General features: G+C 38.9%; 1 protein-coding gene across 1 annotated transcript in view; it reads right to left on the reverse strand.

The window, feature by feature from the left end:
- SETD7 (SET domain containing 7, histone lysine methyltransferase) overlaps window positions 1–16,596 on the reverse strand; it is a 38,651-nt gene that overhangs the window by 12,007 nt on the left and 10,048 nt on the right. The window contains exons 3-4 of the mRNA XM_069493321.1: window positions 5,539–5,740; window positions 1,404–1,593 (exon numbers count right to left, since the gene is read on the reverse strand). Of these exons, the coding sequence (XP_069349422.1) occupies window positions 1,404–1,593; window positions 5,539–5,740 (392 nt within the window). The remainder of the gene's footprint in view (window positions 1–1,403; window positions 1,594–5,538; window positions 5,741–16,596) is intronic.

Genomic DNA, 16,596 nt, shown 5'->3' on the forward strand with positions numbered 1-16,596 from the left:
ACTGTTTCTCCTAATGTTAACTTCTTACATTACATGGGTACATTTGTCAAAATTAAGAAACCAACATAGATACATTACTATGAACTAAACTGTAGACTTTATTTAGATTTCAACAGTTTTTCCACTAATGTCCTCTTTCTGTTCCAGGATCCAATCCAGAATCCAAAATTGCATTTAGACTGCCTCAATTTTTAACTTAAAAAAAAAAAAAAAAAAAAGCCCAAAAAAAGACATTTAAAGCAACCCAAATTGGACCTAAATATAAATGCTGTATTTCCCACTTTTGGACAACTTTCCTTTGGAGATTCTTCTTCAAATCCCAAATAACTAAATATTATTTAAGCCCATTAATGCTTAAATTTATTATCTTTTCTACTTTTTTCTCCTTGTAACCTAACTTGGATCAGAAACACATGCATATATTGTTTTCAAAGATTCAGACCAATTCAGATAGCTTTCTTATGCTGTGCCACCCCAAATGCAAAACTTTGATTTTCTTTGCGTATTTTCCTGTATTTTCCAGATTTTCTACAATAAATAATTTTATACTCAGAAAAAATGGTGCATGTTGCACTTCTAAAAGGAAATAAGATTTTTTCTAATATGGATTCTCTGGATTCACTCATATATTGAGTATGTGCTCCATGCGGGGTGCTAGGCTCTGAAGAGGGTTGGAGAGGCCAATATACATTTATATTTTCCAGTCACCTCAGGCTGAATCAACTTTACCGTTTGCACCAATTTGGAGATCTACCTGATTGGGTTTTTTAATGACATTACACCATAATTGAGTTTTTCTGGAGATGAAACCATTTGAAATTGATTGAATTACTGCTGTCATTTCTTTACACCTTCCCTGAATTAGAACTACATATCTATGTACTTTGTCATGTGACTTCTCAGTATCTCCACTCATGTGTGTGGTATAATTTCCCTGCCTCACTGATGTCTGGCTTGGCCATGTGACTTGCTTTGAACAATGCAAAGTGGGTGAAAGTAACATTGTGTCAGTTCCAAGGTGAAGCTTTAAGAGGCATCATAGGTGTCTGCCTGGGCTCTGACTTCTATGATCTCCCGTGAGAAAATCTTGCCTAAGGTCACTATTGTCCTTTCGGACTGGGCCCAGAATTAACACATATATGACAGACTCAAACCTGACCAGAAGCCTCAAGTCCAGCCTGGCCCACCACACCCAGCCTCAGCCAGCCGGAGTGTAGCCAGGCAGCGGACCTGTGTGTGCTGTTGTGGGCCACTGGGGTGCTGGCTGGTTGCTGTTAGGCAGCAAAGCATGACAAATACACTATTAAAGTTACTATACAGAGAAGAAAAGAAAATCTTCTCAAATAAGTCCTAACAACCTGCTTTGGAATTAGAGCAACCCATCTGAAGCAGATTCAACTTACTTCCAGGCATCAGTTCAAAGTGAGGCCTCCCTTCTTCGGTGGACATGAGGGTGGCCAGCTTTCCTTCTATCATCTCTCCATCAATGAATTTCCCATACAGCGCAGTCCTCTCATCAGGGTACACATAGGCTATCTTCTCCCCAGTCATCTCCCCATCTTCATTTACTTCTCCTACAAGGCTGCCTCCATCCTGATGGGAGAAACCAAAAACCAGAAATATTATATATAGTATTTATAGGACACAAGTTCAAGAAATGTCTCGTCTGAACTGCCATTGTTAAAAGCACCAATATGGGCCGGGCGTGGTGGCTCACACCTGTAATCCCAGCACTCTGGGAGGCCGAGGTGGGAGGATCGCTTGAGCCCAGCAGTTTGAGCTATGATGACGCCACTGCACTCTGCCAGGGTGACAGAGTAAGACTCTGTCTCAAAAAAAAAAAAAAAAAAAAGCACCAATATGGATATTAACAGTTTAAGAACCCAGAGCTTTTCACATGAGTGAGAAAAACATATGCCTACATCTTCAATCAGCCACATACAAACATACTGCTAGCAAGACATACGCACGCCTGATTTAGAGAGCGGGAGACTGAGTTGCACTTTGTAACCCGGAACTTGTTATTGATACTCTACCTTGGTTTGTTATATAAAAAACAAATATTTTACACTCATAACATTAGTTACAGACATTCAAAGGAAATAGATCTAAGTGTTACTTTTGGTCAGTATCAAATGTGATGAGGATCCATACATAGTGAGACAATCTTACCCATACTCATATTTCACTTCCTAATGTTAAATTTTGGATTTGCAGTCTACTAAGAAAATTGTTAGTTCAAGTGTACTTAAGAATAAATGTAGCGTACATGAGTAAAGATAGAGTTGTCTGCATGTTCTAAGAGATAAACAGAAGGACTTCTGGACACTGTCCATCTTTCTGAGCATCCTATACCATCACCATTTTTGCAGTCAGAAGGAAAACTGAAAAAAGATCAACTAAATTCTACTCCCTTCTGCATCACTTCTTTCTTCCCACTCTTTATTTACAGTTCCCTCTTGCTCTCCAGCCGAGGAGCTTCTTGCTTAACTCTTTCATTTATTTTATTCCTAGGAGTCATTGAGAACTTCAGGGCAGAGGCCATTGCATAATTCTTTACCCTGGTAAGTGCTAGGGACACAATAGGTGGTTCATTAAATACTTTTTGAATTGAGCTGGGAGACCAAAAAGCAATGAATAATTTAATCTAGGGTGTTAGAGAGGTTTTTTTTTTCCTTCCATATCCAGAAGGTCCTTGTGGTATAACTTGGAAAATCTAAGACCTTTGGGTTTGATATAATAATAGTAATGTCATGACATCTTCTAAAAGCTTGGTTAATTTCCCCAGCTCAAAAATCTAGAAACAGCTATTCAAAGTCAGTGATGTAGGATGAGTTTTGAGAGCTCTCCAATGCTGCTTATTAAGAGATAGTAGGAGGCTGGGTGTGGTGGCTCACAGCTGTAATCCTGGCACTCTGGGAGGCCGATGCAGGAGGATCGCTTGAGCTCAGGAGTTCGAGACCAGCCTGAGCAAGAGCCAAACTCCATCTCTACCAAAATTAGAAAAAATTAGCCATGCATGGTGGTGTACTCCTGTAGTCCCAGCTATGAGGGAGGCTGAAGCAGGAGGATCGCTTGAGCCCAGGAGTTTTAGGTTGCAGTGAGCTACAATGACGCCACGACACTTCTGGGGTGACAGAGTAAGACACTGTCTCAAAAAAAAGAGAGACAGTAGGGATAAATAAGATTGGGTAGATGATTTTTACAGCTCACCATAGTCTAATGGCTCTTGGAGGAAAAAGGTTTTAAAAGGAATCACTGTACTTCCATAGAAAGAAAAATACTTAGAAGCATTTTTTCATGGATAGAAAATGCATGAGGAATGTATTTATTGCTTTTCTCCTCCCCGAGTTAATTCTTAATAACCAAGCATAAATAAAGATGATACATTCTTCAATATCTGCCCTCAGGCTTTCAGGCTGCCTTCAGGCTAATTTTTATTGAGCTGAAGCATGTTAGAGTATTTGTACTTCTTATATGCTGTAACTAATATAGGCCATCAACATTACTGTTTATTTAAAACAGAAGTCTTTGTAGGGTCTCACATCTTTTTCCCTTAAATGCTGTGAATTTCTGGTTTTGGAGGAAGTGGACTTATTTGTCTAGAATGATAAAGGAGAAATTCTTTTATTTCCAAAAGGAGTTGTAAATTTTTAATTAACAACTTTATATCATTGGCTGATCCGATGGTAGTGGGTTATCAGAACTTAACATTAGTGTCACTAAAGTTGGTATACAACCCCCTACTGCTAAATTTGACTGGCAGAAAACAAAAACTAAAACAAACAAAACAAAACAAAAAGTTTTATCATGGTTCCAAGGTAAATTTTTGAAAGCAACAAACTGTCCTTAGAGTGAACTTATAAATACGTACTATAGGGAAAATCATTATTTTTTTCCACCCCTTGCTCCTGCTTTGGCTCCATGTCACAGACATGTCCTTGCGGTATCAGAGAACACTGGGGAAGAAGCTGCAGCTTCCTCTCCTCTGCTCACTGGCTCCGCCTCACGGGAGGAGGAATTATTTGAATCAATTCATTTGACTGGTGAGAAGGCAGGATCTGACATCTACGGACACCCATCTCCCTATTGGTGGGGGTTAATAGGACAAAGGCTGCTACTTAGCTCACCAAGCCTTCCTTCCTAAGGCAGTCTTCTCTTGTATTTAATAAGATAATTAGGGCTAAAGGCTAACATGTAGCTGCATTTCTAGGTCTCAAAATGCAACTGTGTTGAGTGAGGCAAAGCCATTCACCAATCTTCGTGCATCTTTGATCTCATCTAGGGGCTTTAATTGATCATAGTCACAAGTGAAATGACAGGGAGTGGGAGAATGCGGTAATCCATACTTCGCCTTTTTCCTATACCCCTCCCCATGTAGGGAGTTCCACCTTCCCTGACTTGCAGATGTACTGTCACAGCAGCACTGGGCAGCAAGATACCCAACCTGGCAGCTCATGAAGCAAAGTCTCAGTCTTCCTAGGCTGGGACGTACCTCTACCACTTCCTGTCCTTCTGCTTGCCTTCTCCCAAGCAGTAAATGCTATAACTTTTGATCTATCAATCACAGACCCTACTAAGACGATAGGTAAATGCTTTAGTAATTCTTGGAAAATGTTCTATTTACAACATTTTTCTCTTATGCCCTTTTTTCCTAGAGTATGGCTTATTTTTTAAGAACAATAATGTGTAAGGAGATTTAGGTGGGGCAACTTTTCTTATTAAACATGTAATTAATCATTTATTGTATTAATGCTTTTTAATCATAAGAAGATAGGTTTCAGAGTAAAAAATGTCTTTTGACTTAAGTTCTGAACAAGATAAAATATTAAATGAAATATTTCCTAAGGTCTATTTTCTGAAACATTTTTTGGAAATTCACTAACAACAGATGGGATATTTGAAATGCAAACAAAAATTAGAGCGTTAATTCCCAACCATGGGTTTTGCCATATCTTTTTGTTCTAATAAAATTCAGAAATATCATAAAATGCTATTGAATACTCAAAGGCAAGTTAATTTTAATTGCCTTAATTTACGCAATATAAGCCATAAAGCACCTTAAAAAGCAGTAAGTGGAATTGTAAAATCAAGCAACAACAGTGTAGTATGCCTCAAAAGATTGGAAATTGCTGGATTAGTTCTTACATATGAGAAACAGAGAATAAAATAGCTACAATGAAATATTCCACTATCTTTTTCTACATGCCAAAAGAATTAAAAGCAATATATTTTGCCTTTATTAGTGGTACAAGAAAACCAATTTGTCCCAATTTGTTTCAATCATGATGGATCATTCTTTCCCAAAACAACTGAGAAATAACTAAAAGTAGATTCAAGGACCAACCATCGAAGTCAATAGTGAAGAACAGTGAGAGGGCCTGCCTCACGCGCTCTTGGCTGCAGCTATTGTGACTCTAGGTTTCACAGCTTCACAGGTTCTAACACAGGGAATACATTTTCCTCTTCATTGTGAAGAGTCAAAGCATTTTCTTAAAATATGTTACTTTCAGCCAAGCGAGCAGTCATAAGGCTTACTGGGTAGTATATCCAGCACACTCCATGCCGAATGTTATCTTTATACTGCCCCTTGAAGATCAGTCTCCCATCCGTGTCGTACTCCTGGGCTGGACCATTCAGCTCTCCATCTACATACGTGCCCTGGAGAACTCCTCCGTCCTCGTAAGTGTAAACTCCCTGGCCCTGCAGGGCATCATCCACGTAATACCCCTCCAGGGTGCTGCGAGAGAAGAGAGAACAAAAAGGAATGGTCAGACCGTGACTCAACTCTCTTCAAAGGATCACAACTGCACGCTCAGCTCTGTCTCAACCCTGACCTGTGTTCAGTGTGTCCTCCCATATTCTCAGACTGCTAGGAAAAATACTTCAGAGATACAGGTGAGATTAGGAAGAAAGAGGGAGATTTAAAACCTAATCTCCTGGTTCCTATTAATCCTTTTTTCTCTGCTGGAGGAAGCAGAGAGGAAAAAAGCCACAGGTGGAAATTGTGAACAAGCCTCACCTGAATATGTTTCCAAGGCTAGATGCCAACCTGTTCCAGGCAATAGAAACTCTGATGTTGCCCTCTCCACATATAAACCACTCGTGTTTAATTTCCCTCAAGAGCGGTCCAGAATTCATTGGTAGTTCTCAAGGATCTGTCAGATGGCTTGTAAACCGTGATCTCTAATAACACGAATGGGGTTTAGAATGTGTAAATGTCTACATATTTGTTTCAAGTCACCAATGTATTATTTATCAGTGACAGCCATAATTGGTATCTAGTCAAAAGAATCCCTTTGCATCTCTTTGGAAGATATATAGGGATTTGTTTAAGTATATGTATATAATTGTGTGTGTGTGTGTACAAATATACCTACATATACACATACATGATCATGATCATGGCCAGTAGGGGCGAGTAAGAAAGACTTCAGGGTTGCAAGCTCAACCCTGCTGACGTTATTAGCACCCCAATAGTTTGAGACCCATGGTCCTGCCCAAAGAAAGCTCACAGGAATGCTCATGGTGATTTTACCAGCACCCCTCTTTCTCTCTCCTCATAAAACACATTTGGGAGTTCAGAAATATGTTTTCAGTGTTAGCCTCTCAAAGGCCCTTATGCAATGAAACTATAGTAACTTTACCAAATATTCCCTTTATGTACCTTTATGTACTAAAATTTGGAATAAGAGAAAGACCAGTCAAGTTTTTTTGTTTGTTTATTTTGAGACAGGATCTCACTCTGTCACCTGGACTAGAATGCAGTGGCTTGTGTCATCATAGCTCACACCAACCTCAAACTCCTGGGCTCAAGTGATCCTCCTGCCTCAGCCTCCTCAGTAGGTGGGACTACAGATGTAGTCCATGCCCGGCTAATTTTTCAATTTTTTTGTAGAGACAGGGATCTGACTTTTGCTCAGACTGGGCTCGAACTCCTGGCCTCTAGCAATCCTCCCTAGCACTCCCAGAGTGCTAGGATTACAGGCATGAGCTACTGTGCCTGGCTCCAAATTATTTTTAAAATTTAAAATGTAAGAAATTTAGAAACAAAGACAGCTTAATCATTTTAGGATATGTAGACAGCATTCATCCGTTAATTCAAGTAGTCTACATTTATAGTGCACCTTCTGAGTAGCGAGCATCGCGCAAGGCTCTAGGGGGTATGATGAACAAAACAAGCGCAGTCACAGAGGAGAGCTGGCAAGACACACAGTGTACTGGAGCGGGCAGGACTCCAATCGGGCAATGGGGACTTAGGTGGCTGCACCTGACTCTGCCTGGCAAAGTCTTGTCTTGTTTCAGTGAATGACTGAGTATGATCTATAATTATTAAATGAAACGCACAGCCGAAGTAACGACAGCTTCTGATTACATTGTAATTACACTATGTGTTGTGTTCCAAGGAGATAAATAGTTTTCTTTCAGTTTTGTTTGTACTATCAATGACAAATAGGCTTACTAGATTCATGAAGAGAATAAAGTGCACTTTAGCATAGCCCTTGCATAAATAATCAAAATTCTAAAGCAGTGAGGTCGGAATGAATGAGATTCAACTGTCATTGGACTCCCACAATTTAAAAAATAACAACCTTGGTGAAGGATAACTAATCAAGTGATACAATGATGCTATATGTAGTGCAAAAAACTATTCATTTATCTTCATTTTTAGGATCACCAGACAAAATGCAGGATGTGCAGTTAAGTTTGAATTTCAGACAAACAACAAAAAATTTAAGTATAATCATTTCCCACTCAATATTTGGGACATACTTACACTAAAAAATTATTTGTTGTTTATCTGAAATTCAAACTTAACTGGGTGTCCTGGATTTTTATTACCTAATCCTGGCAATCCTATTGACTTTGGAATCTCAGCAGCATTCAAAACGTTCCTGTGTGTGTTTGGGTAGAATTATCCCCTGACAGTCCAGTCTGCCAAATTTCTCAGGTTTATGATCAAATCTACAAAACACAGGTCTTGCAAATCCGTTAAAAAATCACATGAGCTTGCACATACTTCAGTAGTTTGTCCCAACCTCTTTTATCAAGGGGGCCCATCTTCACATACCTCTATCAGAACGCTAAGAACAAACTGCTATTCCCTCTTAGCCCAACGGACTTAAGGTATACAAATGCAAACTCTTAAGGCACTGGAGAGCAAATCTGACCACATTATTTTATTGGCATCTGTGTGAGGACACAGCTTTTCTTGGCAACTTTTTATGGTAACTTGGATGGAATCTGATGACAAAGGGGGCATGTTATACACACAACCGGGTTCTCCAGGGCAATAATAATGATGTCTTTGAAATCCTCTGTCACTGAGGGGATAAGATATAAGATGCTTAGACTGGCATTCAAAGTGCTACCTTTCTTTCTAACTTTTTCTTCCAGAGGAGGCTGGGAAACCTCCGGATGCCTGTTTTGGTAAATGAAGTTTTATTGGAACATAGCCATGCACATTCCTTTCTGTATCTTTTAGGGTTGTTTTCATATTATAATGCAAGAACTGAATAGTTGCAGCAAACACTGTATGTGGCCCACAAAGCCTAATTTTTACCATCTCACCCTGTACAGGAAAAGTTCGCTGACTCCTGCTCTAGAATCCTCTGCCTACATTAGTTTACTCACTGACCTGTACGTATCTTGGCTTCCATATTACATTTTTCCTTGCTTCCCTTAAAACATATGTGAGCAAACTTTTTAAATCCCTGAAGATTTAAAGTTATGGGTCATATTTTCTTTCTTTCTTTTCTTCTTTTTCTTCTGTTTCATTGAAAACAAAAATAACCTTAGGATAATAATAAATATTCTCAAACCTCTGACATTTTTTCTATTCAAAAAAGAAAGAAACTATGAGAAAATGACATTATTGTGTAGCCACTAAAATGTTCATGTCTGGTCATATTGGGAAAGTGAGTACATAGAAGTAGCTTTCTAATCTTTCTTGCTGAAACTAGGTTGAGAGTTGTGTTTTGGAGCAAGTCTGCCTGTCACTGTCCCAAACAGAGCCTGTCGTCTTCTGTGGGGAGCCCTACCTTTCCGCAAAGTCTATCCTGACCTCTGCAGCCCCCAGCCCACATGTCTCACTGGAGCCTGGTCATGTACTATAACAGAACATTGCATGTCTTTCTTGATGTTAAATTTATGTCCTATTTCTCTAACTAGATTGTAAGTCCTCCATGGGAACAAATGTAAAAATACGCATCCATGTATCCCTCCCCCAACACAGAAACATAGCATATCTTCCGGCAATATTTCCTAAGCAAAAGAGTAAATATGAAAACTGGGATAATTTTGCTTTGAGAAGATAAGATTGAGAGGGAACCTATTGAGAGAGAACCTGTTATTCAAGTGCTGCGAGTATTCTTTACATGAATTAGTTATGCATACAGTCTATGAGTTAGGAAAGTTTCTTAAACTCTGTTTCATTTCTTTATTTGTAAACTGGAGCTACTAAGGTTTGTTATAAGAATAAATGGGTGAATATATATCAAATGCACAGCACATGGTCTGACATAGTGATTGCTTAAATAAATAGTAGCTATTATTATTAAGCATGCACATTCATGTATATGATGGCAAGCTTTCTACTGAGAAACAGTTTCAAAGCATCATCGTCAGTTATGAGACACTGGAATAATCAAACAAATTTACAAAACTGCTTGAAATCTATTTTAAAAAAACAAGCAAAAATGATTCCTCTTTGCAAAAATTTATGAGTAATCCAAATGAATGGGGGAAGGACGGAATAAATGCCTCTTTAGTTAAAAAAGTGATAGGTGTTTATTGTAAAACAAGCAAATAAAAAACAAATTAAGCACTACTAAGAAGCAGAAGGTAGAAACTCCCAGTACTCTTACCCAATTTGGCATATAGCATTTAAGGCTTTTTTCATTTATTAATACATATCATGCATTTTCTTACTTTTTGTTTTCATTATTTTAACAAAAATGGAATAATACTTTACACGGTGTTCTGAACTTGTATTCTCTTAAAGTTCTTTTCAACATCTTGGCAGATTCTTACATTAAGAAATTATAAAAGTGGTCTTTTAATTGTTTGATTTTTCTGGCATCAGCATCTGCATCAAACAACTGGAAAATGTAGAGGAAATTAAAACATCTGTTTTAATTAAATTTCTTTCTCTGCACATACACAGACCATTTTTACCCATTTTATCAAAGCTCTTGCACTTAAAGTTCCAGTAATCAATTAAATTGGGAAATCTAACTTATAAAGATATGAAGAAATTTTACAATTGTTCACTTAGATTGACACATCTGCCTTTTATTCAAATGTTGCTACATTTTCATTTAAAAATTCCCTTTAGTATCTCAATACACAAAAGCATTCTTAGGGATTTAATGGTTTTGGCTCTTCTTCATGGATTTAGGGTCTAGAAGGTTTTGGGGGCCTGATGGGGCCTAAATTCTATTCCCTTCTTCCACTGTGTTGCCTTTCTGTTGTCAGCTATAGCAATATAAGAAGCAACAGGGAAATTTAAAAATGAATCATAATTCTACTTTAAATTTCCATCTCTAACCAAATTAAATTGTGACTTTGAGTGTTAAAACATTGTTTTAGGAACTGTTTTATACAACAATATATATTATGTCTTAAACTACTGCAAACTAAGCAAAGAAGAAGACCCCACCCATCTGCTAGAGCTATTTCCTACCTGAAACTTCAACTTCTTCCCAGGTGTGATGAGCAAGTTGAGTGGAGCACTGTAATGCTTCCATGTAATACATTGTGCTATCTTCAAAGTTGATTTTTTTATCCGTTAAGAGAAGATCTATGAGTCTATAGGATCCAATTAGAAAGTCTCAAAATAATACTAAAATATTTGAAGCACAATTAGTAAAATTTAATTTTATTCTTTAAAAACAAGCCCTAAGAAAACTCTCTGCTATGGACTGAATGTTTATGTCTTCCCAAATTCATATGTGGAAATCCTAACCCCCAATGTGACGGTAGTAAGAGGTGGGGCATTTGGGAGGAAATTCAGTCATGAGGGCAGAACCCTCTTGAATGGGACCTCTTGAATGGGATTAGTGCCCTTTCAGACATCAAAGAGCTTGCTTTCTCTCCCTCTGCTCACTGCCATGTAGGTTACAACAAAAGACAGCCATGTGCACACTAGGAAGTGGGCCCTCAACATACACCAAATCTGCGGGTGCCTTAATCTTGGACTTCCTAGCCTCCAGAACTATAAGAAATAACTGTTTGTTGTTTAAGCCACCCAGTCTATGGAATTTGTTATAGCAGCCCAAATTGACCAAGACACTCTCTTAGTCATTATCAACTAATAATAATGGTAACAATAATGACAAAAGATAATGATCCATCCTTTCCCCTGAGTGCCTATTAGGTGCCCTACACGCTACAAGGTCTTTACAGGTTTTCTCGTTCAATTACAACAACTCTGAGAAGCAGGTATAATTATCTCCATTTTACAAATAAGAAAACAGAAGTTCAAAGAAGCCAACAAGCTGGAACAGAAATCTTCTGAATTGATTCCTCAGGAAAACCGTCCATCAAACTGCCAAGCTCCTACCAAATTGTTAAAGATTCTGCAAGAAAGTAACTGAATTAACGCCAGGACTCCTTTTAACATTTCACAATGATAGCTAATGAGTGACCTTAAGTAAAGTTAAAGCATGGGAAAAAAGCAGTCAGGATCACAGCTATTTCCTTGCTTCTAGTTGGAAGAGGGTAAGTGGATTTAGAATTGAACTCACCGTGGCTTGAATCTCAGCTCCAACCCTTATTAACTGGGTGACCTTGGGCAAGTTATTCAGCCATTCTGTGCCTTAGTTTCCTCACATGTAAATGGAATATAAAACCTACTTCACAGATTGGTATGAAGGCAATGGGTCCAGTGTTGAAAAAATGGTAGATACTCAACATTACCCATTTCTTTTCCACCCCCTTTCTTCTTGCATGTCACAAATTTTTTTTTTTTTTTTTTTTTTTTGCCTTAATCAGAACTGTTTGTTAGAATACAGATGAATATATTTGCTGAGCCTGGTTCCAACAAAAGCTGGATGACTGTCAGGGACATAGAAGGGACTTTTGCCTTGTGTGGGAGGTTGGAATACATGACTACAGAAGTCCATTCCAACTGTAATTTTTCTGAAATGTGACCAAGCACTTTCTAAAAACTAAACACAAGAAATCCTGCATGGACCTGACACCTGGAAAATATCAGCCTTTCTTGGTGGTTCATCGGAGGGTGGCCTGGCTTAGGTTATTTAACCAGTGATAAACTGCAAAGAGCCCTGTTAGCTGGAAACATTAATGTAGCAAATCAACATCAGAAAACAACTTGGGCACAGAGCAATGAGTCACGGAGTAGTAAATACTTTGAAATCTAACTGGCATGTCAAGGAGAAGCATTAGCAATGAAAAACAAAGAAAAAAAACCAAATGAATTACCTCATCTCTAGCTCATAATCAGGCTAAAAACCACGATTCCCTAATACTCCACAGCCCCCCAAAAGCCAATCTGCACTGAAATACCTCTTTCTCATTACCATTCTAGGCTCTCGAAAAGTCCTGCCTTTAGGCTCATAGATCATGATCGAAATGTGAACAATTAAGGAAAGATACATTAAAATAACATCTAGAATTGAGGATTAGTACAAAAATTAGAAATGTGTGTATCAAAGTATTCTGAATGCTAAACATTTTTGTAATACTCCACAGTACTCCAGCAAATCTACTGGTGCCAGACAGACTCCAGATCCACAGGAACGAAGCCCCAAGATTCCTCTCACCTCCCTGCATAAATTCCCGAGGACCACAGGAGATGGTAAGGAGTTTCAATTGCTTAATCCTAGGACAATTTTCTTCCTCCCTCCTAAAAAGGGGGAAAATTGGAAAATAATAGCTGTTTGAAAAGATCATTTAAACAAATAACAGTCAATTTTCCCATTCATTCCTCATTTGTGGGATAAACCGTCTGGTTAAGGATGAGTGGTCTGACTTTAGGTTTCCAACTTAACGAGCCAGTTGTAGTAACTTAGCTTTTCTGTTCTATATTTTGCCACATACTGAAGGAAAGACTAAGTCTTGATTATGATCTCAAAACTAGCAAACATTCCAAATCTGAGAGAGAAAAAAACAGGTAAACAACACTATTTAAACTGACTTACAAACAGAGCTATTTCTTCAGTACATTGAAGAGATATCTGCACTCCGTTTACTGCAGCACCATTCACAATAGTCAAGATATGGAATCAACTTAAGGGTCCATTAACAGATGGATAAAGCAAATGTGATATATATACACAAAGTGGAATACTATTCAACATAAAAAAAAAAAATCCTGTCGTTTGTGACAACGTGAATGGACCCAGAGGACATTATGTTAAGTGAAAGAAGCCAAACACAGAAGGACAAATACCACACGATCTCACTCATATGTGGAATCTTAAAAGTTGATCTCCTAGAAGTAGAGAGTAGAATTACCAGAGGCTGGGGAGAGAGGGGAGGGGAGGGGAGGATGGGAGAGGTTGGTCAATGGGTACAACGTTACAGTTATACAAGAGGAAGAAGTCCTGGTGTTCTATTGCCTAGTGGGGTGAGTAAAGTCAACAATAATATACTATATATTTCAAAGTAGCTAGAAGAGAGGATTTTAAATGTTGTCACCCCAAAGAAATATCAAGTGTTTGAGGTGATGAATATGCTAATTACACTAATTTGATCATTGCACAAGGTATATATGTATAGAAACATCACACTGTACCCCATAAATATGTACAATTACTATGTGTCAATTAAAAACAAAAGAAAATGTAGAAATAGATAGCTATCTCTGTGTTTTACCTTGAATGTATTTAATTAAGATGCTCAAATTCTCTGCCGACAGTGGTTACTTCTACAACATGGGGTGAGGGTTATAAAAAAAGGAGCACTTTCACTTTTTACATTGCTGTATTTCTTGAAGTTTTTCATTCCACCAAGCATTTGCTATATTTGCAATTTAAAAATAAAATCAAATATTCTGCTTCTATCTAGGAAATCGGTTAAAAATTTAACAGAGCCATTTCTCCTGGTAATCTGGATATTTGAAATTCTTACTCAGGTTTATCATTTTCTATGTCAAAAGAAAAACTGATTCCAGAATTTTCTTGATAGCAGTTCACATTCGTTTGAATCCTTCTCATAAAACATATGCCTGGGTTCAGATTTCATATAAGATTAGAATGCACCAGGCCAAATCTTCTGTTACTACACTTTGTGATTTTCCTTCTCTCTTTCTAAACTCTAATTGCAAATGAACTGGAACCCTTCCATGGGGACATAAACCAGCAGTACAGGTTTGAACAACTTTCTTTAACAGAAAGTTTTTGTTTCCTCACCTGTTATTTCAAAACCTTGGGGGGTGGGGTGGAATTTTTCCAGACCAAAGGTTCCTGACAGGCAGGAAAGGCAAAGCGTTCCCACTTAATTTACCTAACACATCAGACCCTAAAAACTGGGGGGTGGTAACAGGGAGAAAAATTAATGGACAAATATAAATAAAGGGTGCTTCACCGGGAAACAACCAACTTCTCCATAACCAAACCCACACTTCCTTTAGAAACATTTAATGGATTCTCCAGCCTTTTTTCAGTCCTAAGACTGTCTCACTAATTTTTACAGCAAATCCCTTTAGCAGATGTCTCATAACATGGTGACTATTGGGCTCAAGAAAGGTGACGACGACTTTTGAGATCCTGTCACCATACTGCTTCCTCACTGCATTAAAGCAATGACACTGACGTTCTCCTCTCGAGGTACTAGCCCCCACCCATCTGAAGACTAACCAACATGATCTCTTGAGGTCCTCACTAACATTGTCATTCTTTGATCCTACCCTTTGACTGATGTCTGTACAGGTGTTTGAGTGGTAGGTATAAAAATTAGTGAATTCATGCCTCCAAAGGGGGAAAAAAAGTTAATGAATTTATTTCTAGCCTAAAGATAGTTCTAAGGCCGGTACTTCAGCCTGACCTGGTGCTTTAGCGTTTTCATGTCAGGACACACATGCAAATGACTGCATTTGTATGACACACTTGGGTAAGTGGATGAAGCTGCTTGGGGCTCAAAGTGACTAGCCTGACATGGGAAGGGAGGTGCTGAGGAAGTCTCAGAGCCCGCTCGGCTACCCTACCGCTAGGCCTGAGGGGATGGGTGTCCTGGGCTGACATGTAGCTCATCCTTGGCACTCTGGTTCAGAAGCCCAGTCTACCCATCAATATTCTGTGTATCGGGTCTGTGAAGCAAGCAGGTTCCCAACACCAAACTCAACCAGATCTGCTGGACCGTTTCCCCAAATAGCCTATCCATTACTGGCTATCATCTTCAGGGTTTAAAGCATGAACAAGTGGGGGAGTGGGGTGCTCTGGGTGAATTCTACCCTCTCTTGCAGCTCCCAATCCCACTCAGCAAGGACTTTTTTTTTAAGTATCAAATTAAGGGAAAGTGCTATGAGGCATAAAATAAGTAATTAAAACAGATTCTGCCCTCAAGGAAACCTCTGTCCTTGGGGATGAAGGAGACACGAGATATTTACATAAATAGGTATTTGTTGAATGAATAAAAGAATAATTGCAGCATGAGGTAAAAAGTGACAAAAGTGACAGCTTCCAGAAAAAGAGCTATAAAAAAACTGCCATGGAAATGGGGCAGAAAAAGTTTCTCTCTGGAAAGGTAAAGGGACCATGAGTGAGAAAAGCACCTCCACCACCCGGGAAGAGGCTGGGACGCGGGGACTCAGTACCCAGCAGGGCAAAAGAAAGGAAGTCAAATATCTGACAATTTAAGATTTACAGTTTGTAAGTAAAGCTCTGCTTTACTGTGGTGAGGGGTCGGGGCCAGTGGGAAAGAGAAAGTTAGCATTATAATTAAAATGAAAATTTACAAATTTACAAAAATTCTACGATGAGTTTTTATTGCTTTCCTTAGCCCTCTTCACATCAGATAATTGAGAGCCCGAGGAACTGTTACCATCTTTAAAAACTTTGCCTACAGGAAAGGAATTGTGGGTCACACGCCAGTCCCTGCAATCACCTGTCAGCTGCCAGCTTAGACCTTTCCTTTCCCAAAGGAATTCCCAGGTCTAGGAAGCTTTGGCCTATTACCAATGTCAGGGGTTTAGTAAGGGGTGCTATATCCCACAGAATCCTATAACCTGCTGTAGCGAAGTCTGTTTCTGTATTATCCAATCAACTGGTCTGAAAACAGCTGGTTCTTCCACGGCTCTGAGTTCCTCTAAAGACTTAACAAATCCCCATGGTCACTCTTTGCTTCTGAAACCGACATGGTTTCAAAGTCATTGTTGGCGAGCTGGGCCAGTGCATGCCTATCTCTTCTTGAAAGAAAACAACCCTAGAGTCATTCCTACCCATCACAAGGGCAAGGAGTCACTGCCTCACAGCATCGTTCTCAGACAGGAGGCGAAAGCAAAGTAAAAGGAACCGTGATGTGAAAAATATTTTAACTAGAGGTGGATCACGAAAGATACTAGTCCTGACCTCAGTGTTAAGGTGCCACACAAAAAGCCCAGGCACAGTGGCTCATGCCTGTAATCCTAGCACT

Source organism: Eulemur rufifrons, chromosome 18 (assembly GCF_041146395.1).
Source record: "Eulemur rufifrons isolate Redbay chromosome 18, OSU_ERuf_1, whole genome shotgun sequence".
Classification (NCBI taxonomy): Eukaryota; Metazoa; Chordata; class Mammalia; order Primates; family Lemuridae; genus Eulemur; species Eulemur rufifrons.